Source organism: Thunnus thynnus, chromosome 7 (genome assembly GCF_963924715.1).
Source record: "Thunnus thynnus chromosome 7, fThuThy2.1, whole genome shotgun sequence".
NCBI lineage: Eukaryota > Metazoa > Chordata > Actinopteri > Scombriformes > Scombridae > Thunnus > Thunnus thynnus.
In genome coordinates, this window is record NC_089523.1 from 21,890,163 (window position 1) to 21,913,990 (window position 23,828).

The following is a 23,828-nucleotide window of genomic DNA, read 5'->3' on the forward strand; positions in this document are numbered from 1 at the left end:
CGTTTATTGGTATAACTTACATATTTTTAAAAGAGGCAATTATAAACTATACATATATTATACAGTTTGTACTTTTTCAGTGGTTAGTTACAATTACAAGCACAATTTACACAGCATTTAATTTAGTTTTCTATAAAGTGCAAAATAATTGTTTGTTACCATGTCCTCAAACAATTAATACATATTTAGGTAATTAAATTGAATCACAAAATATACATACATATGTATATATACATATACATTCTGTGATACATTTAAAGGTTTTGTTTAGTGTTATTGTGCTTTGTACTATAATTAGGCCCAAAGAAGAGAAGAGTACACTAAATGGGAAAAAGATCCTACACACCTATGGTACACCCATGCAGGTGCTTTTGCTTATCCTGGCTCTTCTTCTCAGGTCTGTGTGTGGGGATGTGCCAATTGATATATCCCTGACTCTTGTTAGCTTTGTTGCACCTGTTAGGGCAGGACAAATTACACTTCAAGTACACCCTGCAGGTCTTTTTAAAACCTATAATTGTATAGAATGTTTTGTAACTCCCAAGGTTTTGAATGGGGTTTCAAGACAGTAAATACAATAGTAAATTTTAAATCTACAGTAAACATCTAATCATATTATAATGCATGAGTGAAACAAAGACAAGAAATACCTCTTTCACACATATTTGACACAGATCTAGTCAACACATGTCTGACCCACATTAGAACCATTCAGATGAAACAGCTGTCACCCAGCTTCTCACTGTTAGCAGAGGCCCCAGCCGGCTGTCACTTCACTGATATAAACTACTGAATTACACTGAATTACTAATAATTATTAAAATTTAATTTTAACCTCTCTGTCTTTCCATAAAGGCAACACCTTCCTATTCTTCTCTCTTACTTTCTGACTGGCATTTATGTGCCGGTATCTATCTTTTAATTAATTTCCACTCCTTTTGGCAATACCATTTCACTAAATCCGGACAGTCTCAGACCCGCCTCCAACCCTGGTCTGGAAGAGGGTCCTGAAGGAAGGTTCAGCTACAGATACAAAATGATAGAAAATATGGCCACTAAGTCTGCTATTAAAACTGCTGAAGATAACATACAGACAGGAACATTTCACTATATCATAGTCCACAGCTACATTATTTTAAAATCTTCTATCTATAGACATCCTGAGCTACCAGCCTTCTCTGAGTGACTGAGAAACAATTACTGTACAGTACTGCATGTTCAATACCTCATTACCTTTAAAGTACTTTTATTGATTCTCAGACAAAAAGTACATCAGGCCTTCTTCCTTCAATCTGCATGATCAGTTTCTTTAACCCTCATCCTACCAACATATCTAACATACAAGGACTACAGACTGGAGTCCCCCCGGACCCCAAAAATAAATTACTGTAAGAAACAACCATCATAGCAAAATGCTAACTTATTTCTTCTCAAAACATTATTATTTATATATTTTTTTTATATATTTTTTTTTATTATTATTTTTATTATTATTATTTCAGGAAAGTTGTGCAAAACAAAAATAGATATGTTTCTTTAATACAAACTTCAACACCCAAATACAATCTCTCCACAAAACCTTCAGAATGACTGACAGAGTGCCCCAATACATTGGTATTTTTCAAAAGCACTACTTATAAAAGAAACAAAAAACAATGACATGAAGTCATTAGGAACAAATTGATTGACAAAGTCATGAAAAATTGGAATGAAAGAAGAAAGCATCTGTGAGATATGACAAAAGTATACCTCTGGAGACTACAGGTACTCCAGTCAGTGGGATTAAGGTTAAAAGATCGTGATTCATATTTATATCATTTGGGAATTGGCAGTGTGCTCTCATTGGCTGGTGATGTTTCTGTTCTCACATAAAAGCTATAAAGATCAGGTCCCAGGTCACAATTGCTTCAGTGAATGGGGGGGTGGCTCGTGATGGGTTGGATCACTATCATCTTACTTACTCTGCTGGCAACAACAAAGTCAGAAAATCAAACATGCAGAGTGATTGGGCAGACAGGGTTCATGGAATTTTCTAAAGAAGGTGATCTTATTATAGGAGGAGTTTTCTCTATGACTAGTACACGTACAGTGGTAGATAATGACTACCAGGCAATTCCATATGCATACTGCAAAAAGTAAGTAAATATGCTTAAAATACGTACAAATGTTGTGTTTTACATGTTACTATGTATTGCAAAATGATCAGCTGTTGTGTCAACAATTAACACTGTGTTTGCAGGTGGAATGACAGGGAATTGAAGTTTGCTCGAACTTTAATTTTCACGGTGGAGGAGATCAATAGAGATACTAAGCTCCTCCCAGGAGTGAGTCTGGGCTACAGGCTCTACAATGGCTGTGGGAGTGAAAACCTGATACGAGCAGCTGTTGAGGCTGTAAATGGAGAGGATTCAAAGGGCTGCAAGAGTCAGATCCAGGCTCTTTTAGGCCATTCATCCTCTGGAGTAAGTGAAGACATAAACCACATACTAAGCCCGCTATCCATTCCACAGGTGAGGATGGGAAATAAATGGAAAATAATGGGAAATAATTGCAAACTCTCCAAATTTCATTGTCCAAACTGTTTATTTATATTTGCATTTCGACCAAAAATATGCCTTATTTGGATTTAACATGTTTGTTTTTTCTTTGAAGGTAAGCTACCTTTCAACCTGTGCTTGTCTGAGTGACAAGAAACTTTACCCCACCTTCTTCAGAACTGTGCCAAGTGACCGCTTCCAAGTCATAGGCCTGGTGCAGCTTATGAAATATTTTGACTGGCGCTGGGTGGGGATTATTTATTCAATGGGAAGCATGTACTCAGAGAGAGGTACAGCCGAATTTGTAGAGGAAGCAATTAAAGAGGGAATATGTGTTGAATACAGATTGCCTTACACAAAGACATCTGAAAAGAAGATTAATACTATTGTAGAGACAGTAAGGCAATCCTCTTCAAAAGTAGTCCTGTTGTTCATGTCCTTGTCTTACACCAAATCAATCTTGTCAAAAATGGAGAATTATAACATAACTGGAAAGCAGTGGATTGGCACTGAGTCTTGGATCACACAACAAGACCTGGCTTCTGTCAAGAGAAAGAGCATTTTACAGGGAGCGATGGGCTTTGCCCTCCCCCTGGCATCCATTCCAGGTCTCGGTGAATTCTTACTCGACTTGAAACCATCTGATGAACCACAGAGTGCAATAATTAAATCTTTCTGGGAGAAGTTTTTTGATTGCAGCTTCTCTCCATCAAACACCTCTACTATGTGTACTGGCACAGAAGATCTGAAGACAGTTTCTAGTGACTACACAGATGTGACAAATTTCAGGGCTGAGAATAATGTGTACAAAGCTGTGTACTTGGTGGCATATGCCCTTCAAGCGCTACTGCAATGTAAAGCTGGCTCAAATCCCACCACAGGAAAGCCCTGTGTGAGCAAGAATGAAGTTCAGCCTAAGCTAGTGAGTTCTGGTGTATTAAATCAGGCATAGGCATTTCTATTCTTTGTGGTCAATGCAAAACATATATCTACGTTTTATATTAAGTATTCATTTAGGGTACAATTGTAATGCACAATTTTATGTCTTGCATCTTTTTTGTTTGCTAAAATTTGCAAATTCTGTCTTTATAGGTGTTGGAACACATTCAGTATGTGAATTTCACAACACAAAATGGAGCCAAAGTGTCCTTTGATGAAAATGGAGACTCAGTTGCCCAGTATGACTTAGTTAACTGGCAGATGAAAGAAGATGGCTCTGTTGAGATTGTAAATGTTGGTCGATATGATACCTCTTTTCCAGATGGGAAAAAATTCAAACTGAAAGATGACACCAAAATAGTTTGGGGGGGGGACAGTGATGAGGTAAATTGAATTTTGGGTTCTTTTACAACTAAATGACAATTGTTACTTACACAGGAGCTTAGTAAATATTGCATTGTCAGTGACATACAATACATTTATTGTATTAGTTTTAACATGCTGTGTTTTGCCTAATCAGGTGCCAAGGTCTGTCTGCAGAGAACCGTGCCCACCAGGGACTCGCAAGGCCATAAACAAGCGTAAGCCTGTGTGCTGCTTCGACTGCTTTAAATGCCCAGAGGGAACAATAAGTAATCAGACAAGTGAGTAAGATTTCAAAATTGAATTCATTAATCTGACATTTTGTAAGCATAATTGAAAAAAAGAGTAAGAGAATGATAAAAAGATTTATGTTTATTTCTATATTTCTGTATTGTGATTGTACGTCTGTATGATTTCACATCTCCTACAGATTCTCCAGACTGTTTGATCTGTCCGCCTGAATTTTGGCCAAATGAAAAGAGAGATCAGTGTCTTCCAAAACCTACTGAATACCTTTCCTACAAAGAGATCATGGGGGCAATTTTGACTGGATTTAGCTGTGTTGGTGTATTTTTATCTCTTTTAACATCAATAATATTTTTGACTCATAAAGAAACTCCAATTGTAAAAGCCAACAACTCTGAGCTGAGCTTCTTGCTGCTCTTCTCATTAAAACTGTGTTTCCTGTGTTCTCTGACCTTCATAGGTCGGCCCACTGAGTGGTCCTGCATGCTGCGCCACACAGCATTCGGGATCATCTTTGTCCTTTGTATTTCCTGTGTTCTTGGTAAAACTGTAGTAGTGTTAATGGCCTTCAGAGCAACGCTTCCTGGCAGTAATGTCATGAAATGGTTTGGGCCTCTTCAGCAGAGGCTCAGTGTTCTGATTTTCACTCTCATTCAGGTTCTGATTTGTATACTTTGGTTAAGTACCAACCCTCCATTCCCAAAGATGAATATGAAGTACTATAAAGAAAAGATCATCTTAGAGTGTGCGCTGGGGTCAGCTGTTGGATTCTGGGCTGTGTTGGGTTATATAGGAATTCTTGCTCTCTTGTGTTTTATACTTGCTTTTCTTGCTAGGAAGCTGCCAGACAGCTTTAATGAAGCCAAATTGATCACCTTCAGCATGCTGATATTCTGTGCTGTCTGGATCACATTTATCCCAGCGTATGTCAGTTCTCCTGGGAAGCTCACTGTAGCTGTAGAGATATTTGCAATTCTGTCCTCCAGTTTTGGTTTACTGATATGTATATTTGTTCCAAAATGCTATATTATTATCTTCAAGCCAGAACGAAACTCAAAAAAACATCTGATGGGGAAAATACCACCAAGAACTCTGTAATATGTAGTTCAAAGATGTCAAATCAAATTATTTATTGTGTAGTCTGACGGATGCTGTAGAAGTCATTGTTTTTTGTAATGTGCTAAATAAACAAATCCACCAACAGCCTTTGCTCCATTTATTTGTGCTATTGAGAGATAATGAGACTTATTTTGCAGAAAAATAAAATAATATATAAAGACATTCAACAGATACCTTAAATTGTTTTGGGATCTTCAGTGTATGACAAGCTAAGAAATACTATACTGAGTGGGAAAAGTGACCAAGAAACATTTCCCCCTCTAACGCCATCAAGGTGTCCATTAGCAGTTATTATTTAAAGAATGTGAAAATAAAAAGGTGAAAATATAAGAACAAAGGAGTGTACAAAGACACATCTCTACAAGGAACTGCACTTTAAATCTAAGTAAAATGAACACTGTTTCTGTGGATAGTCCAGATATTTAATATCAGTATCAAAAAATATATATAAATAGCATAAATAATATATATAATTTGTGAACAGCCACCAGGGGGCGATCAAGATGCTTTGGCTTCACTTTTGGGGAGCTGTCATGATGTCCATCTTCATATAGTCAATGGTCAAAACCTACTATATGGCTGGACTGTGTATGGCCAATGAGTGGAATTGTGGCCAGTTTGTTACAGGGATAGCCACTGGTAGTGTATATAATATGAATTTCTGGATATTAAATGTTCATCTACAATTTTCTGTAGTGGTCCCAGTAATATTGGCTGGTAAAGTGTGCTGAAGTAGCATATCACATGACATGGTCAGAGTGATTGTTATTTGGGGTGCTTTAACTATGTGCACTCCCTCATGCCTCTGTGCACCTTTTTCTGCCTCTTTCCCTGTCGATGATTACAGAGGCTGTGGTGGAAATTGTAAATGACAGTTTTGACATTATTTTGGGTGCAAATTCAGGAGGCTCATCTCCACCTGATTACTACAGTTACAGTCAAATCAAGTGCACCTGCAGAGCAGCCACCCCACACTAAACTGATATAACAGCCTACATGAGTTGCGTGTTTTACCTGCAAGACTTGTGTTTTAATGCTGTTGTTCATTGTTTGTGATGTGGAAATGTCAGAGAAATAAAAAGCTTGCGTCCTGGCATTAGTTCAGTTATAAAATCCAAATGCACCACAGAGCATCTTTCTTGCTGGCTGCTGGTGCTGTGTGGCTGACAGTGCTGTCAGCCGAAGAGACAATCACACTGAACGGTAGAGGAGAGGACGGTAGAGACACTGGTACGCATGTGTTTAAACAGGTGTTTAGCCGACTTCACTGCATTTAACACCAGATGTGAGACCATCAGTGCTTGAAGCAGGAAACACAACCACTCTGTGTTGTGCTGCTATCCTTTGATTCCATCATCTTGCGCTGATTCATTTTGAAAGAGCAAGGGCCTATGGGGAAACTCCAACACTCGGCCAGCTGACCAATGGTGTAACTTCATCACTTACTCAGTGAGTCACTCACGGACAACCCCAGTTATAGGGCTGGTCCATGGCTGGTCCAGCCAAAAAAGGGATAAAGGGCTTCTCCGAAACCAAGCAAAAAGTTGGCTATGCCTGGTTTCAGGGGTTCCTGAAGCAGAAACCTAACCTGAGTATCAGAAAGCCTGAGGGTCTTTCCACTCTCAAAGCAGCCGGCTTCAACCGCCCAGCAGTTATGAAGTGCTTCAGTGATTATGAAGATATCATTAAGTCCCTGGGCTTAGAAAATGCACCAGACCATATTTTGAACTGCGATGAGACAGGCCTGCAGGACCACTTCCTCTCCTCCAGGGTGGTTGCTGAGTTCGGGGAACCATATTTTGAGTGGGGGAGGCAATTTGTGTTGCAAAGCCTGTCAAGAGATGACCCATGCCTACATGTTCTTCTGCTTGATGGACAGAGCTCCCACATTTATAATATTTCCATCTTGAGGCCCAGTCCTTCCAGTACCCTGTGGAGGCAGCCGTGCACCCCCCTCACTTCTGTCCTGAGGCCCACCCCTTGCAGGACCCTGTGCAAGCAGCTGTGAACTCTCCTCACCTCCATCCTGAGGTGAACCCTATGCATGCCCCTCTTCAGCAGCATCATTGTCAGTGCCCACTGGCAATGCCTCAGGATGTTGTACCACCTCTAGCACGTTAGGTTGAGGTGAAGACTGCAGTGTGCATGTTTGCAAGTACACCTGTTTAGTGTCTTATACTGCCTCACTCTCTGAAGAATCATGTTTTTCATGTTATCAGCAGTGCTAAAACAAAAAAAAGAACAAATATTTAAACCATAGCAGGTATTTATTTGCCCGTGTATCATTTAAAAAAATAAGTAATCATTTTACCTCCAGAAATGGATGCATTAATGCATAATTTGCAAAGAAGCACTTAGAGGTTTTTACGTAGATTTGGACAATATGGATAAAATGTTATATATAATTCTTTTACTGTGATATCGATATATATTGTGACATAGTACAATTTATGTACATTTTACATTTTAAATTCAGTTGTGAAAACATTAATAGATGAAATAACTAGAATGTCAGTCCAGTGAATTCATGCCCATTGATGCAAATCTTTAAATCCAATATGACCATATTGCAATTACCACAGCACAAATGGTATAGAAAAGTTTGATGGCTGACAAATTTATATAATCTCACAGTATATATTGTCATATTTCCCACCCATATTTGCTCATACAATATGTATACACGAAATGGAAAAAAATCCAGCACACGTATGGTACACTTGTTACCCAGTTTTATACTAGTTCCATACACTTCACTGATATAAACCACTGAATTATACTGAATTACTAATAATTACTAAAATTTCAGTTCCACCTCTCTGTCTTTCCATAAAGGCAACTCCTTATTCCTCTATCTTACTCTCTGAGTGACGTTTATACGTCAGTATCTATCTTTTAATTAATTTCCATTCCTTGTAGCAACGCCATTTCACCAAATCCAGGCAGTCACCTCCCTCCAACCCTGGTCTGGAAGAGGGTCCTGAAGGAAGTTGCATGTTCAATACCTACGCTACCCTAAAAGCACTTTTATTGAAAAACAAAAAATATTCCTATTCATATCATTCGGGAATTGGCGGTGTGCTCTCATTGGCTGGTGATGTTTCTGTTCTCACATAAAAGCTATAAAGATCAGGTCCCAGGTCAAAATTGCTTCAGTGAACGGGAGGGTGGCTCGTGATGGGTTGGATCACTATCATCTTACTTACTCTGCTGGCAACAACAAAGTCAGAGAAACAAACATGCAGAGTGATTGGGCAGACAGGGTTCATGGAATTTTCTAAAGAAGGTGATCTTATTATAGGAGGAGTTTTCTCTATGACTAGTACACGTACACTGATAGATAATGACTTCCAGGCAATTCCATATGCATACTGCAAAAAGTAAGTGAATATGCTTAAAATATGTACAATCACATGTTGTGTTTTACATGTTTTTATGTGTTGCAAGATGATCCGCTGTAATAACTTGTTTAGTGGTGCTGTGTCAAAACTTAACACTGTGTTTGCAGGTGGAATGACAGGGAACTGAAGTTTGCCCGGACACTGATTTTCACGGTGGAGGAGATCAACAGAGATACTAAGCTCCTTCCAGGAGTGAGTCTGGGCTACAGGCTCTACAATGGCTGTGGGAGTGAAAACCTGATACGAGCAGCTGTTGAGGCTGTAAATGGAGAGGATTCAAAGGGCTGCAAGGGTCAGATCCAGGCTCTTTTAGGCCATTCATCCTCTGGAATAAGTGAAGACATAAACAACATACTAAGCCCGCTATCCATTCCACAGGTGAGGATGGGGCATAAATGGAAAATAATGGGAAATAATTGCACACTCTCCAAATTTCATTGTCCAAAGTGTTTATTTATATTTGCATTTTGACAAAATAGGATTTAACATGTCTTTTTTTTCTTTGAAGGTAAGCTACCTTTCAACCTGTGCTTGTCTGAGTGACAAGAAACTTTACCCCACCTTCTTCAGAACTGTGCCGAGTGACCGTTTCCAAGTCATAGGCCTGGTGCAGCTTATGAAATATTTTGACTGGCGCTGGGTGGGGATTATTTATTCAGTGGCCATGTATTCAGAGGAGGGTACAGCTGAATTTGTAGAGGAAGCAATTAAAGAGGGAATATGTGTTGAATACAGATTGCCTTACACAAAGACATCTGAAAAGAAGATTAATACTATTGTGGAGGCAGTAAGGCAATCCTCTTCAAAAGTAGTCCTGTTGTTCATGTCCTTGTCTTACACCAAATCAATCTTGTCAAAAATGGAGAATTATAACATAACTGGAAAGCAGTGGATAGGCACTGAGTCTTGGATCACACAACAAGACCTGGCTTCTGTCAAGAGAAAGAGCATTTTACAGGGAGCGATGGGCTTTGCCCTCCCCCTGGCATCCATTCCAGGTCTCAGTGAATTCTTACTCGACTTGAAACCATCTGATGAACCACAGAGTGCAATAATTAAATCTTTCTGGGAGAAGTTTTTTGATTGCAGCTTCTCTCCATCAAACACCTCTACTATGTGTACTGGCACAGAAGATCTGAAGACAGTTTCTAGTGACTACACAGATGTGACAAATTTCAGGGCTGAGAATAATGTGTACAAAGCTGTGTACTTAGTGGCATATGCCCTTCAAGCGCTACTGCAATGTAAAGCTGGCTCAAATCCCACCACAGGAAAGCCCTGTGTGAGCAAGAATGAAGTTCAGCCTAAGCTAGTGAGTTCTGGTGTATTAAATCAGGCATAGGCATTTCTATTCTTTGTGGTCAATGCAAAACATATATCTACGTTTTATATTAAGTATTCATTTAGGGTACAATTGTAATACAAAATTTTATGTCTTGCATCTTTTTTGTTTGCTAAAATGTGCTGATTCTGTCTTTATAGGTGTTGGAACACATTCGGTATGTGAATTTCACAACACAAAATGGAGCCAAAGTGTCCTTTGATGAAAATGGAGACTCAGTTGCCCAGTATGACTTAGTTAACTGGCAGATGAAAGAAGATGGCTCTGTTGAGATTGTAAATGTTGGTCGATATGATACCTCTTTTCCAGATGGGAAAAAATTCAAACTGAAAGATGACACCAAAATAGTTTGGGGGGGGAACAGTGATGAGGTAAATTGAATTTTGGGTTCTTTTACAACTAAATGACAATTGTTACTTACACAGGAGCTTAGTAAATATTGCATTGTCAGTGACATATAATACATTTTGTTGTATTAGTTTTAACATGCTGTGTTTTGCATAATCAGGTGCCAAGGTCTGTCTGCAGAGAACCGTGCCCACCAGGGACTCGCAAGGCCATAAACAAGCATAAGCCTGTGTGCTGCTTCGACTGCTTTGAATGCCCAGAGGGAACAATAAGTAATCAGAAAAGTGAGTAAGATTTCAAAATTGAATTCATTAATCTGATGTTTTATAAGCAAAATTGAAAAAAGAGTAAGAGAATGATAAAAAGATTTATGTTTATTTCCTTATTTCTGTATTGTGATTGTACGTCTGTATGATTTCACATCTCTTACAGATTCTCCAGACTGTTTGATCTGTCCGCCTGAATTTTGGCCAAATGAAAAGAGAGATCAGTGTCTTCCAAAACCTACTGAATACCTTTCCTACAAAGAGATCATGGGGGCAATTTTGACTGGATTTAGCTGTGTTGGTGTATTCTTATCTCTTTTAACATCAATAATATTTTTGACTCATAAAGAAACTCCAATTGTAAAAGCCAACAACTCTGAGCTGAGCTTCTTGCTGCTCTTCTCATTAAAACTGTGTTTCCTGTGTTCTCTGACCTTCATAGGTCGGCCCACTGAGTGGTCCTGCATGCTGCGCCACACAGCATTCGGGATCACGTTTGTCCTTTGTATTTCCTGTGTTCTTGGTAAAACTATAGTAGTGTTAATAGCCTTCAGAGCTACGCTTCCTGGCAGTAATGTCATGAAATGGTTTGGGCCTCTTCAGCAGAGGCTCAGTGTTCTGATTTTCACTCTCATTCAGGTTCTGATTTGTATACTTTGGTTAAGTACCAACCCTCCATTCCCAAAGATGAATATGAAGTACTATAAAGAAAAGATCATCTTAGAGTGTGCGCTGGGGTCAGCTGTTGGATTCTGGGCTGTGTTGGGTTATATAGGAATTCTTGCTCTCTTGTGTTTTATACTTGCTTTTCTTGCTAGGAAGCTGCCAGACAGCTTTAATGAAGCCAAACTGATCACCTTCAGCATGCTGATATTCTGTGCTGTCTGGATCACATTTATCCCAGCGTATGTCAGTTCTCCTGGGAAGCTCACTGTAGCTGTAGAGATATTTGCAATTCTGTCCTCCAGTTTTGGTTTGCTGATATGTATATTTGTTCCAAAGTGCTATATTATTATCTTCAGGCCAGAACGAAACTCAAAAAAACATCTGATGGGGAGAATACCACCAAGAACTCTTTAATATGTAATTCAAGGGTGTCAAATCAAATCATTTATTGTGTTCATTGTGATGTGCTAAATAAAGCAAATCCACCAACACAAGCCTTTTTTCATTAATTTGTGTTTTTGCAAGATAATGAGATTTGTTTTGCACAAAAAAAAAATATATATATATATAAAGACATTCAACAGATACCTTCAATTGTTTCGGTTTCTTCAGTGTATGATAAAGTGTCAAGTGTGTGAGTGTATGAGAAATACTATATTGAGTGGGGAAAGTGACATAAGTGTCCATTAGTAGTAATTATTTAAAGAATGTGAAAATAAAAAAGTGAAAATATAAGAACCAACGACACAAAGTTTCTACAAGGAACTGCACTGTACAACTATACACTGTACAAAATTGTTTCTGTGGATAGTCCAGACATTTAATATCAGTATCAAAAATAATTTATAAATAATATATAACTTTGTAAACAGCAAGAAAACACAGAGAGGTTTTCTGTTTTATGTTATATAATCTTATACCCTTATTGTCACACATTTGAAGAGCTTAATAACTGTTGTAACTAGGCCATGGCCACTCCAAACAGGCACATTTTGAACAGGCACTGCACTAGTCTCTCTGTTAAAGGAAGGAATCTTTGTCTGTATGTATGTCCTTCATGTATCCCTTGAAACGTTCATCTGATCAACTTCACGAGTAAGAGTATTGCTGAGAGCCCAAGGATGTGCATTGTCGAATTTGGTGCAATTTGGACATGTGACATGTTTAGTATTGATAAACTTTGAATCAAAAAGTGAACAATGAGCCACTCAGTTCTGTGTACACTGTCACATTACAGCAGGGTGGGGCTTCAGGGCTCTGACTCTATGCAAGTGCAGCACGGAGCATCTCTCCTGGCAGCTGCTGACAGCACTGACAGCACGCAGCTGAAGAGTCAGTCACACTGGATGGTAGAGGAGGAGACGTAGAGATGCTGGTACACTTCAATTTAAACAGGAGTTTATACAACTTTGCTGCATTTAACACCAGAGCTGAGAGTGCCAGAGTCACTGGCATTGCCCTCCTTTTCCTTCCTCTCCGTTCCATCCCTCTCTGTTTCCATCACAGTTGTGTATATATATATATATATATATGCATATGCGGTTCTCGAGCAATAATTAATCAGCACGTTTTGAATGGGCACTGCACTAGTAAGATAAATATGGAGCTTTTTGAACTATGAATCATAGAAGCTACTCTAGTGGAGTCCCAAAATAAAAATATAGAGCTGGAAAGGAGCATAATAGGTCCCCTTAAAGGATAGGTTTGGGCTTTTTCAAGTCTGTCTTAATACAATACTGATGTGCCATGTATGTGGAAATGGATCTTGGACACTGTAACAGTTCCCTGAAGCTATTCTCCTGGAATGCAACTATGTTATAAGAAGTAGAGGCCAAAATCCACAGCCCTCATTGTCTGCAAATATGCATTAGCTGATGCTTAAATGATGCACCAGTAGTCTCAGTTAGCTAAATCAAATAGGTTTATTCCAAAGTAACATCCTATTTAGAAAGAAATTCCCCTGTTTTGTTTCTCCGGAACATTCCTTGCCAAGCTGCGGCAGAGGGATACATTCTAGTGGTCACATATAGATTTGTTGCTGAAGCCAGCCTTTTACTGACGTTACAGAGTGATCCACATACTACGTATTCATTTACACTTACTGCCTCGTCAACTGCTGTCAGTTCAACTGGTGACATTTTCTTGCAGCCTCGCTTCTACTGAGCTTTGCAAATGGTGTCTATTTTGACAGCTAGTAGCTTACAATCTCTCAAAGGATATATCTCTGGAACGCATATTACCCATTTTCACAACACACCATAGAAACAAAGACAAGAGCCATATTCCATGTCAGGCGCAGAGGCAGGAGCAAGTAGAGATGCAGTGGGTTGTTACCAAAATATGTGGTAAAAACACAGTCTGCAAAAACACTCCAAATATCAAATATGCAAAGACAAAAAGTCATTCCAAAGTTTTCTATGCACACATCCTGAGTAATAAAAGCCTGATAATGTCAACAGACTTATGTGCAACTACCAGTATGTACCCTCCACCACACATCACCAAGGAAAAAGAGGGAGTTTCATACTGAACAGACTGTAACTTTGTCAATTTAGCTGACTGAAGCTGCTGAAACATCATATTAGCATCAGCTGAACTTGGAATGCATATTTGCAGAGAGTAAGGGGTGTGGATTTTGGCCACTATTTGTAGTCACGGTCCGATAGAATAGCTTCAGGGTCAGTATGGAGAGTAGAAATTGTTACAGCAACCAAGACCCATTCCCACGTACATATTGGCACATCAGCATTGAAAAATTAAAGGAAAAAAAAACGGAACCTGTGCTTTAATTATTACTCATGCAGTATTTACCTCTTGAGCTGCTGTACTCCACAAAGCTTTCTTGGGCCTACTTCACTTAACATCCTCTTTTTTTCACCTTTTGCATCTTGGTTAAATTTCCTCTCCTTTGCTACAAATTTTATTTACTTTAGAGATCAATGCACCTTCCTAAACAATTTTGGCCCAGTAGCTTTTTTGGCATTTGTCAAATGTCAGTGGGTTGGCAAAATTTTACATTTTGTAGACAAAAATTCAGTTTTGATTTTATAATGTGTGTGTACATGCATGCTAGTGTACTGTATGTGTGTGCCCTGTGGGAAATAAACCAACCTTTTATGAAAGGAGCACATCCACTTGCATCCGACACAGTTCTTATAAGAGCTGTGTCCTTGTCTCTCTTAAAAAATGCAGAGCAAACATGTATGAGTTGGAGAGACCCATGCTTTTATATTTGTCTGTTCTCTACTTGAACACAGCTTCTGGCTGTGAACTGCTTGGCAGGTTTGATATGCCAAGTTTGTTCAAGCAGGGAGACATAATGATTGGTGGTATTTTCCCAGTTTTCAACAAAGACATAAGCAGCACTTCTACATTTGAGAGGGACCCACCTGGAGTGAAGTGCACAGGGTAAGTTTAAACAGATCTGACTTTTTCATGCTTCACACAGCCTACTCTAATATTATCTTATAAACCTTACCTCATATGTACATGTATATCTCTGTTATTTTACAATGTATTTTAAAACCTTTTTAGATTTGACCTTCGAGCATTTCGATGGACCCAAGTGATGATATTTGCAATTGAAGAAATCAACAAAGATCCTGCTCTCCTGCCAAACATATCGCTTGGCTATAGGATTCTTAACTCTTGCTCATCTCCCACAAATACTTTACGTGCTGCACTAACTCTGTCTAGTAGACCAGAGGAGACAGAGTCAAGTTCCCCTTGTCCTCCAGTAATATCTGCCCTCATAGCTGAGGCCGGATCATCTCAATCTTTAGCTTTGGCTGGAACCCTTGGACCATTTCAAATGCCAGTTGTAAGAGATTAAATAAGATGTTTTATTTCATTATTGTTCTGTGATAATTGATGGTTGTCAAGTGCTAGTTATGTAAGAACTCTATTGGTGTTTTTTCTTACAGGTAAGTTACTTCTCAACATGTGCCTGTCTGAGTAACAGAGCTAAATATCCTACTTTTTTTCGAACAATCCCCAGCGACTATTTCCAGGCAAAAGCTCTGGCTGCACTGGTTAAACGTTTTGGCTGGCAGTGGATTGGAGCCATACAGTCAGACAATGACTACGGGCGGAATGGGATCCTGGCTTTTACTGAAGAGGTTAAAAAGCTTGGGGTTTGTGTTGCATTTGTTGGGACAATTGGACGGACATACACTATGGATAAAATTCTGAATGTTGTGGAACTGATTAAGCAGTCAACTGTCAAAGTCATTCTTGCTTTTGTTCCTGAGAGTGACTTTTATCTTTTGATGAAAGAGGTTGTGAACCAGAACATTACAGGAATTCAGTGGATTGGCAGTGAGGCCTGGATAACAGCTCCTCAAGCCTCCACTCCAGAAATATACCAAGCTTTTGGAGGAGCCCTTGGATTTGTGGTGAAGGAGATGGCTATTCCAAACCTAAAACCATTCCTTACTGGCATAAGCCCTTATACTGATCCACATGCAGCATTTGTGAGGGATTTCTGGGAGATTATAGTGGGCTGTAGACCTGCTTTGTCAGGGGAGCATACAGGTACTGAGGCAAATGAAATATGCACAGGCAATGAGACATTAATGAATTCCCAGGATGTGTTCTTCAATGTCACACAGCTCAGAGTTTCTTATAATGTGTATAAAGCAGTGTATGCAATTGCACATGCTCTTCACCAGCTTGTATTTTGCCAACCAGTTGGAGAAAAAACAGTGAGCCCATGTTTGAACATATCAGAAATTCAGCCCAAAAAGGTGAGAAATAGTGCAAGTAATCGTTAGCAACACATAAGTACAAATAAACAGTTTATTTACCTGTATAGAAATAATCTTGTTAACAATGAGCAAAAACATAAAAATGTCTAACAATTAATCTGTTGTTTTGCTGTTCTCAGGTCACTGATCACCTACAAAGGGTGAATTTTAGGGATCAGTTTGGGGATAAGGTGTTCTTTGATGAAAACGGCGACCCTCCTGCTTCTTATGATGTTATTAACTGGCAGCTGAGAGATGGGCAGGTGCAACATGTGACTTTGGGTCATTTTTCCTCTGCTGCTAACGGTGATTATGAGCTCAGCATCCAGGAGGAAGAGATAGTGTGGAGAACTGAAAAAATGGTAATCAAGGAGACTTCTTCCATGCACCAAGCTTGTCGTTTATCAACTATGTGTCTTGTTGAAACATTAGATCAGTATGACATTTTTTGAGCTGCACTATAATTACACTGTATAAGCTTTTTTTGTTCTTTGTTTTGTTTTTCAGGTTCCAACATCAGTGTGCTCTAATGTTTGTCCAATGGGAACCAGGAAAGCTGAAATTAAGGGAAGACCCACCTGCTGTTTTGACTGCATCCCGTGTGCTGACGGAACTATAGCCAATTCAACAGGTAGAGACATGTATTCACAGCATGTGTGCCTTAGTAAACCAAACATGCACAATACAGTGTCATCACATGTATTTAAAGCCTCTGGAAATTTGGCTTGAAATAGTAAAAATACATATATGACATCAAAGTCATATATTTATGACTCATTAAGCATCCACAAAAATCTGAGTGAAAATTAACATTCATAACTATAAGAAAACTTTGTTCAAACAAGACTGGGTCAAAACCTAGTATATGGCTGGATCGTGTATGGTCAGTGTGTGAAATTGTGGCCTATTTGTTACAGGGATAGTCAGTGGTAGTATCTATAATGTGAATTCCTGAATATTAAATGTTCATCTGCAATTTTCTGTAGTTGTCCAGTAATATTTGCTGGTAAACCGCACTGAAGTATTATATCACATGACATGGTTAAGCTATATTTGAGTCAAAAAAAAAAAAAGATTATAAATGCAGTTGCAAGAACAATACATTTCACTCATATCTTGGGATGTTTGATTTAAAAAAGAACTATTTTAATTTTCATTATTCTAATTACTTATGTGTTAACTCCCCCTGCTCGTTTTTCACTCCGCATTGAATGTTTTGTCAGAGTAATATTTATTTGGGGTGCTTTAACTGTGGGCTTTCCCTCATGCCTCTATGCGCCTTTTTTCTGCCTTTTGGGTGCAAATTCAGGAGGTGCATTTACCGCAGTTACAGTCAAATTAAGCACACCTGCAGAGCAGCCACCCTACACTAAACTGATATAACAGCTACAAGTCACGTTTTACCTGCAACACTCGTGTTTTAATGCTGTTCATCATTTGTGATGTGAAAATGTCAGAGACATAAAAAGCTTGCGTCCTGGTATTTGTTCAGTTATAAAATCCAATTGCATTGCGGAGCGTCTCTCCTGCCGGCTGCTGACAGCGCTGCCAGCTGGAGAGTTGATGTGTGATTATCAAGAATGTCACAAAAAGTAGAGAGCTAAGAGTGCTTGAGCAAAACTAGTGTACATATAAATGTACAGCGGGTAATTTGCCACAGTAATGAAGAATATAGTAAAATTAACTGGGTTGAGATGCAGAAACAATACTAATAACACAGAAACTCCGGCAACCAGAAATGAGGCAATACGCTTACCACAGCACGTCACGTCATTTATGATTGGTTCGCGGAATTAATTGCGTAATTATCGTAATAAATGTCCGAGCATAACCATGCCCAATTCAAACCCAATATAAGGAACGTTTACAAAAACTTAAATGACAATGTAACAAATTTGGATTGAAGCTAATTTCTAATACTTTTTAGATGCTTACTATCATGTAAATGAGACAATAAATTCCATAGTTAGAAGGCTATTGTGGATTTGGGTTTCCAGTGGCTTTAATGATTGCATATCCATATTTAAAATATTAGGAATAAATTATTACCATATTTAATTATCAGTTTAACTAGATTTATTGTTAAATGTATTGCTTATAAAAGTATTATTTCCTGCAAATGTGAGATCCAGATGCAGAACTCATACATTCAGTTCATGTTCAACAGGCGCAGCAGATTGCACACCCTGTCCACAGGAATACTGGTCCAATGACAGGAAAGACAAGTGCATTCCTAAAACTATTGAGTTCCTGACATATTATGAACCGATGGGAATAGCTCTCACAGTTGTGTCCCTGCTAGGAGTCACTCTGTCGCTGGCCACAATGACCATCTTTATCCACTCCAGAGACACCCCTGTGATAAAGGCCAGCAACTCTGAGCTGAGCTGTTTTTTGCTGTTTTCTCTTTCTTTGTGTTTTCTCTGTCCCCTCACTTTCATCGGCAGACCCACAGTCTGGACTTGCATGCTGCGCCACACAGCTTTTGGAGTGACATTTGCACTCTGTATTTCCTGTGTCTTGGGAAAGACTATTGTTGTGGTTACAGCTTTCAAAGCCACGTTTCCTGGCAGCAAAGTTGCAGGAAAGTTTGGTCCTGCACAGCAACGGATCATAGTTTGCTCATGCACTTTAATTCAGATAGTAATATGTGTGTTGTGGCTAAAGTTAAATCCACCTTTCCCAGACATGGTTTTCAGATACAGCAATAAGAAGATTGTTTTAGAGTGCAACACTGGCTCTGAGGCTGCTTTCTATGCAGTGCTGGGGTACATAGGGCTTCTTGCAATAATATGTTTGGTCCTGGCATTTCTTGCAAGAAAGTTGCCTGATAACTTTAATGAAGCCAAATTTATCACCTTTAGCATGCTGATATTCTGTGCTGTCTGGATCACCTTTATCCCAGCATATGTCAGCTCTCCTGGAAAGTTCACTGTAGCTGTGGAGATATTTGCAATTTTGTCCTCAGCATATGGTTTATTAATTTGCATTTTTGCACCTAAATGTTACATAATATTGATAAAGCCAGAGAGAAATACCAAGAAGCATGTTATGGGAAAAAATCAGAACAAATGACTATGATTTCTTAGTTTTGATGGATGATGTTACCATTCCTGCTAACTTTTATGTAATATATTACAGTATGTGAATAGTAAGCAAGATGATGTAACATTTCTGACATTTAATTTATAAATCTTCTCTATATAAAATGTAATATTAATGAGGCAACAGATTTACTCTAGGTAAAAAACCATGGGTTACTTCATATTTATTATTTTTTACTGCATAATTTACTCATAAATGATGAATGATAATTGTGGATTGCATATTGTTTACTGACTCATTGTAATAGTAATATTTTAACAAATCATTAAATGGTCATTTTTTCATACCAGCACTGTGTTAAACAAAGTTGTGTTTTTTTATGACGTGCAGTATAATGTTTTTCCCAACATGTTGCAGTGCTGATATCTGGGGACACACTGTGATTAATTTAATGTATATATACATTGAATTGTCAGAGGTCTGGCTCAGTGATTAAGAGAAATCATTATATTATTGGGCTTCAATTCATTTAACTTCATTTCATCTATTTTTGGTCCTTTCACAATTAAATGACAATCTTTATTTACATTGGAACTTTGTAAATCTTGCATTGCCAGTGACATACAATACGTTTGTCTCATCATATAGTTATATAAGTGGACAAACACAATTTTTACAAGGTACTGCATTTGAAATATAAATAAAATGAACATGGTTTCTTTGGATAATCTAGATATTTAATATCAGTATCAGAAATAATATATAAATAATATAATTCATATATAACTGTGTAAACGGCAAGAAAAAACGGAAGGGTAAAGCCAGATGTTGACTATTATATAATCATATTGTACTCACAGTCACATACTGTATTGGAAGACCTTAATTAACAGTTGTAACTAGGCCACAGCCACTCACAGAAGATATTTATCACCACACATTTGTGGGCATGTACACATCAAGTTTGCATAAAATATTTTACTATTTTTATATTATTTAAATACAGTATTAAATATAACAAGTGTGATTTATATTTTGAAGCACAGTGTCACATGGTATCAGTTTTAATCATTTACTCATTACTCATTTAATCATTTAATCATGTAGGACCAAGTGTTGCCCAGCAGGTGTCAGCGTGTTAAATATACTACTGCTTGAAAAAATTATGAACCAGATACAGTGATCCTGTGTTGAAAAGTAAGCTAAATGTTACTGCTGACCATTCAGGTATGCTAGTCAGATGTATATTTTGCCCACTGACATCTGGTTTAGAGTTCATGTATTAATTAAAAGTGCATATGTTAGTTATCAGTCTAACAGTGATTAATAAAGGTCAAGTACTGTATCAGTCATTTTAGCATAGCTCCATCTAAATTCATTATATTTTATGCATGGCTTCAAATATTTGTTAGTCATGCATGCAGAGTCATACAGAGACTTAATTTATGTTTTCATTAATGATAAGTCATTATCCTTATTATAAAGTGTTACGCTGGCATTAGCACTCTACCCAGATGGTTTTCATACTGGGATAACCAAATTTCCCTCCGGGGGATACTATGATGCAAAGACCACCTGTCACATCATCTGTTTCTGAAAAGACCTCACACTCTAATCAACCAACTAGCCTAAAATTCACAACTCACACAGTGCCCACTTTCAGACCCCTTATTGAAGCTATTCAGTGAAGTTTAAGGAGCAGGACCACACCTCAACTACGCCACTTCTGGCATTGCTATAAATACCACCTAACCTGATAATAATCTAGCCTAGAAGTAACAAATGCGTGGACTAGTTTTTCTGCATCTTTTTAGGACAGGATGTGCCTGATTTTTGCAATATTAGTCCTTGAAATTTGATTTGTGTGGGAGTTAAAGGACATAGCCTGATCAAAGATAACTCCAAGACTCCTTACGGTGGTGCTTGAGGCCAGGGTAATGCCATCCAGAGTTATATCATTAGATAATGTGTTTCTAAAGTGTTTAGGGCCAAGTACAATAACCTCAGTTTTATCTGAGTTTAGTTGTAGAAAATTGCAGGTCATCCAGGTCTTTATGTCCTTAAGGCATGCTTGGAGTTTGTTTAACTGATTGGTTTCATCAGGCTTCATTGATATATATAATTGGGTTATCATCTGCATAACAATGAAAATTCATAGAGTGTTTCCTGATAATATTACCTAAAGGGAGCATATACAAGGTGAATAGTATTGGTCCAAGCACAGAACCTTGTGGAACTCTGTGTCTAACTTTTCCCTTCATGGAGGATTCATGGTCAACATGTACAAACTGATATCGGTCTGATAAATAAGACTTAAACCAACTTAATGCAGTTCCTTTAATGCCAATTAAATGTTCCAGTCTCTGTAATAAGATGTGATGATCAATTGTGTCGAACGTCACACTAAGATCTAACAAGACAAGTATGGAGAGAAATCCTTTGTCCGATGCAGTTAGGAGCTCATTTGTGACTTTCACCAGTGCTGTCTCTGTGCTATGATGCGCTCTAAATCCTGACTGAAAATCCTCAAATAAACTATTGTTATGTAGAAAGTCACATAACTGATTAGAGACTGCTTTCTCAAGGATCTTAGAGAGAAAGGGAAGATTAGATATATGTCTATAGTTGCTATATAGCTAAAATGCCTGAATCAAGAGAAGGCTTCCTAAAAAGAGGTTTAATTACAGCTACATTAAAAGACTGTGGTACATAGCGTGTTACTAAAGACAGATTGATCATATCTAGTAAAGAGGCACTAACTAAGGGTAAGGCTTCCTTAAGCAACCTAGTTGGGATAGGGTCTAAGAGACAGGTTGATGGTTTAGCTGAACAAATCATTGAGGTTCAGGAAAGTTGACTGGAGAAAAACAGTCCAAACATATCTCAGGTTTTACAGCTTTTTCTAAGGTTCCTGTGTTTGGGATAAATCAGTGCCTGTTGAGGGCAGGAGGTGGTGAATTTTGTCTTTTGGTTGCCAAATACTATTATAACTACACTAACATCATATCAGTAACATCTATCGTTATGTGCACTGGGTTGCAAGTTACTAATACTAAGTCAAATGTCACTTTGATAACGTCTGTGGTTACTAATACAACTAATCTAATGTCACTTCAGTATCATCTGCTGTTCTGATCTGCTGCACCGGTTTGCAAGCTACTAATACAACTTATCTAATGTCACTTCAGTAACGTCTGCCATTACGTGCACCAGGTTGCAAGTTCCTAATACAACTAATTTAACGTTACTTCAGTATTGTCTGCTGTTACATGCACTGGTTTGCAAGCTACTAATACAACTAATCTAACGTTACTTCAGTAATGTCTGCTGTTACGTGCACCAGGTTTGCAGGCTACTAATACAACTAATCTAAAGTCACTTCAGTAACGTCTGCCGTTACATATACCAGGTTGCAAGTTCCTAATACAACTAATCTAAGGTCACATCAGTATTGTCTGCTGTTATGTGCACCAGGTTGCCAAATACTATTATAACTACTCTTACATCATTTCAGTAACATCTATTGTTACGTGCACCAGGTTGCAAGTTACTAATACTAACTCAAGCATCACTTCGGTAACGTCTGCCGTCGCATGCACCAGATTGCAAGTTACTAATACAACTACTCTAATGTCACTTCAGTATTGTCTGCCATTACAAGTACCATGTTGCAAGTTAATAATAGCACTAATCTAACATCATTTCGTAACTTCCATCATTATACGCACCTGGTTGCCGATTACTAATAAAACAGATCTAAAGTCATTTCAGTAACATCTGCCGTTACAAGCAACAGGTTGCGAGTTTATCAACACCAACACCAGCAGCTGTCAGCGCCCCCTGCCATCCAGCTGCAGCAATCTCAACAGCCAGCCTTATCAGGGGAACCTGGCACCGGGATGCCAGCGCCCCCCTGCCCCCACTTCCAGTTACCGCAAAAGCCAACACAAGTCAGGGCATCTGGCGTCGGGATGTTAGCACCCTCTGCCGCCCACTTCCAGCAACCTCAAAAGCCGGCTTTAGTCAGGACATCTGGCACCGGGATGCCAGTGCCCCCCACCATCCAGCTGTGACAATCTCAACAGCCAGCCTTATCAGGGAAACCTGGCACCGGGATGCCAGCACCCCCCTGCCGCCCACTTCCAGTTACCGCAGTAGCCAACTCGAGTCAGGGCATCTGTCACCAGGATGCCAGCGCCCCCTACCGCCTTCTTCCAGCAACTTCAGCAGCTGGCTTTAGTTAGGGCATCTGGCACCGAGTTGCCAGCCCCCCCTGCTGCCCACTCCCAGCAACCACAGCAGAAATGCCCAGACAACACCAACTCTATATAAGTGCTGTTCTTTCTGCCAGTTTTTGGAGGTTTCCATGGTAGATGATGATTCTCCTCCAAATGGCCAACCGAGATCACACAGTTGCAAAAAATTCTTTAAAACATCTCCAGTTGTTCATTAGATCTACCCAGCGTCACTGCTTCACAACAAATACAGCACACCTACCCATCGTTTGATCTCGTCACCGTGACAGTTTCATTACCTACGCCCCTTCCGCGATTGCCATCAAAACGCATACCATCCATGTTTATGCGAGTGGCATCAACTCTTCTCTAATCTCCTAACTGACAGCCAGGCCTGGTCTCCAACCATTCTCATTTAATTTCACTTGTCATAGAACTTTATCACCAAGAGTGAGCTAAAAATCCGCGCTGCCTTCCTCTTACTGCCGACTTGCTGTCAGTCAGCATTCACATCATCTGCTCCAGATATTGCAATCCTCACATTGCTCGTAATTTAGAACTCATGTTCTCACTTGC

At 38.9% G+C, this 23,828-nt stretch overlaps 3 protein-coding genes across 3 annotated transcripts; all 3 read left to right on the forward strand.

The window, feature by feature from the left end:
• Nucleotides 1-1,932: 1,932 nt before the first annotated feature.
• On the forward strand, nucleotides 1,933-5,183 carry LOC137186869 (extracellular calcium-sensing receptor-like). The gene is made up of 6 exons (XM_067595900.1): nucleotides 1,933-2,135; nucleotides 2,240-2,510; nucleotides 2,653-3,459; nucleotides 3,630-3,860; nucleotides 3,997-4,120; nucleotides 4,270-5,183. The coding sequence occupies exons 1-6, from the start codon at nucleotides 1,933-1,935 to the stop codon at nucleotides 5,181-5,183; spliced, it is 2,550 nt and encodes an 849-aa protein (XP_067452001.1).
• Nucleotides 5,184-8,381: 3,198 nt separating this feature from the next.
• LOC137186870 (extracellular calcium-sensing receptor-like) lies at nucleotides 8,382-11,685 on the forward strand. Its single transcript, XM_067595901.1, has 6 exons — nucleotides 8,382-8,584; nucleotides 8,713-8,983; nucleotides 9,114-9,917; nucleotides 10,088-10,318; nucleotides 10,456-10,579; nucleotides 10,728-11,685. The coding sequence occupies exons 1-6, from the start codon at nucleotides 8,382-8,384 to the stop codon at nucleotides 11,639-11,641; spliced, it is 2,547 nt and encodes an 848-aa protein (XP_067452002.1). The 3' UTR covers nucleotides 11,642-11,685.
• Nucleotides 11,686-14,531: 2,846 nt separating this feature from the next.
• Nucleotides 14,532-19,047, forward strand: LOC137186746 (extracellular calcium-sensing receptor-like). Its single transcript, XM_067595796.1, has 6 exons — nucleotides 14,532-14,635; nucleotides 14,762-15,047; nucleotides 15,151-15,972; nucleotides 16,113-16,334; nucleotides 16,480-16,603; nucleotides 18,140-19,047. The coding sequence occupies exons 1-6, from the start codon at nucleotides 14,547-14,549 to the stop codon at nucleotides 19,045-19,047; spliced, it is 2,451 nt and encodes an 816-aa protein (XP_067451897.1). The 5' UTR covers nucleotides 14,532-14,546.
• Nucleotides 19,048-23,828: the final 4,781 nt, after the last annotated feature.

Excerpts from the sequence above, each read along its gene's own strand:
- LOC137186869 (XM_067595900.1), top strand. The coding sequence starts at position 1,933 with ATGGGTTGGATCACTATCATCTTACTTACTCTGCTGGCAACAACAAAG. Across the intron at positions 2,511-2,652 it reads GCCCGCTATCCATTCCACAG|GTAAGCTACCTTTCAACCTG; the intron begins GTGAGGATGGGA and ends TTTTCTTTGAAG. Across the intron at positions 3,460-3,629 it reads ATGAAGTTCAGCCTAAGCTA|GTGTTGGAACACATTCAGTA; the intron begins GTGAGTTCTGGT and ends CTGTCTTTATAG.
- LOC137186870 (XM_067595901.1), top strand. The coding sequence starts at position 8,382 with ATGGGTTGGATCACTATCATCTTACTTACTCTGCTGGCAACAACAAAG. Across the intron at positions 8,585-8,712 it reads CCATATGCATACTGCAAAAA|GTGGAATGACAGGGAACTGA; the intron begins GTAAGTGAATAT and ends CTGTGTTTGCAG. Across the intron at positions 10,319-10,455 it reads GGGGGGGGAACAGTGATGAG|GTGCCAAGGTCTGTCTGCAG; the intron begins GTAAATTGAATT and ends TTGCATAATCAG.
- LOC137186746 (XM_067595796.1), top strand. The coding sequence starts at position 14,547 with ATGATTGGTGGTATTTTCCCAGTTTTCAACAAAGACATAAGCAGCACT. Across the intron at positions 14,636-14,761 it reads CCTGGAGTGAAGTGCACAGG|ATTTGACCTTCGAGCATTTC; the intron begins GTAAGTTTAAAC and ends AAACCTTTTTAG. Across the intron at positions 15,973-16,112 it reads CAGAAATTCAGCCCAAAAAG|GTCACTGATCACCTACAAAG; the intron begins GTGAGAAATAGT and ends TGCTGTTCTCAG.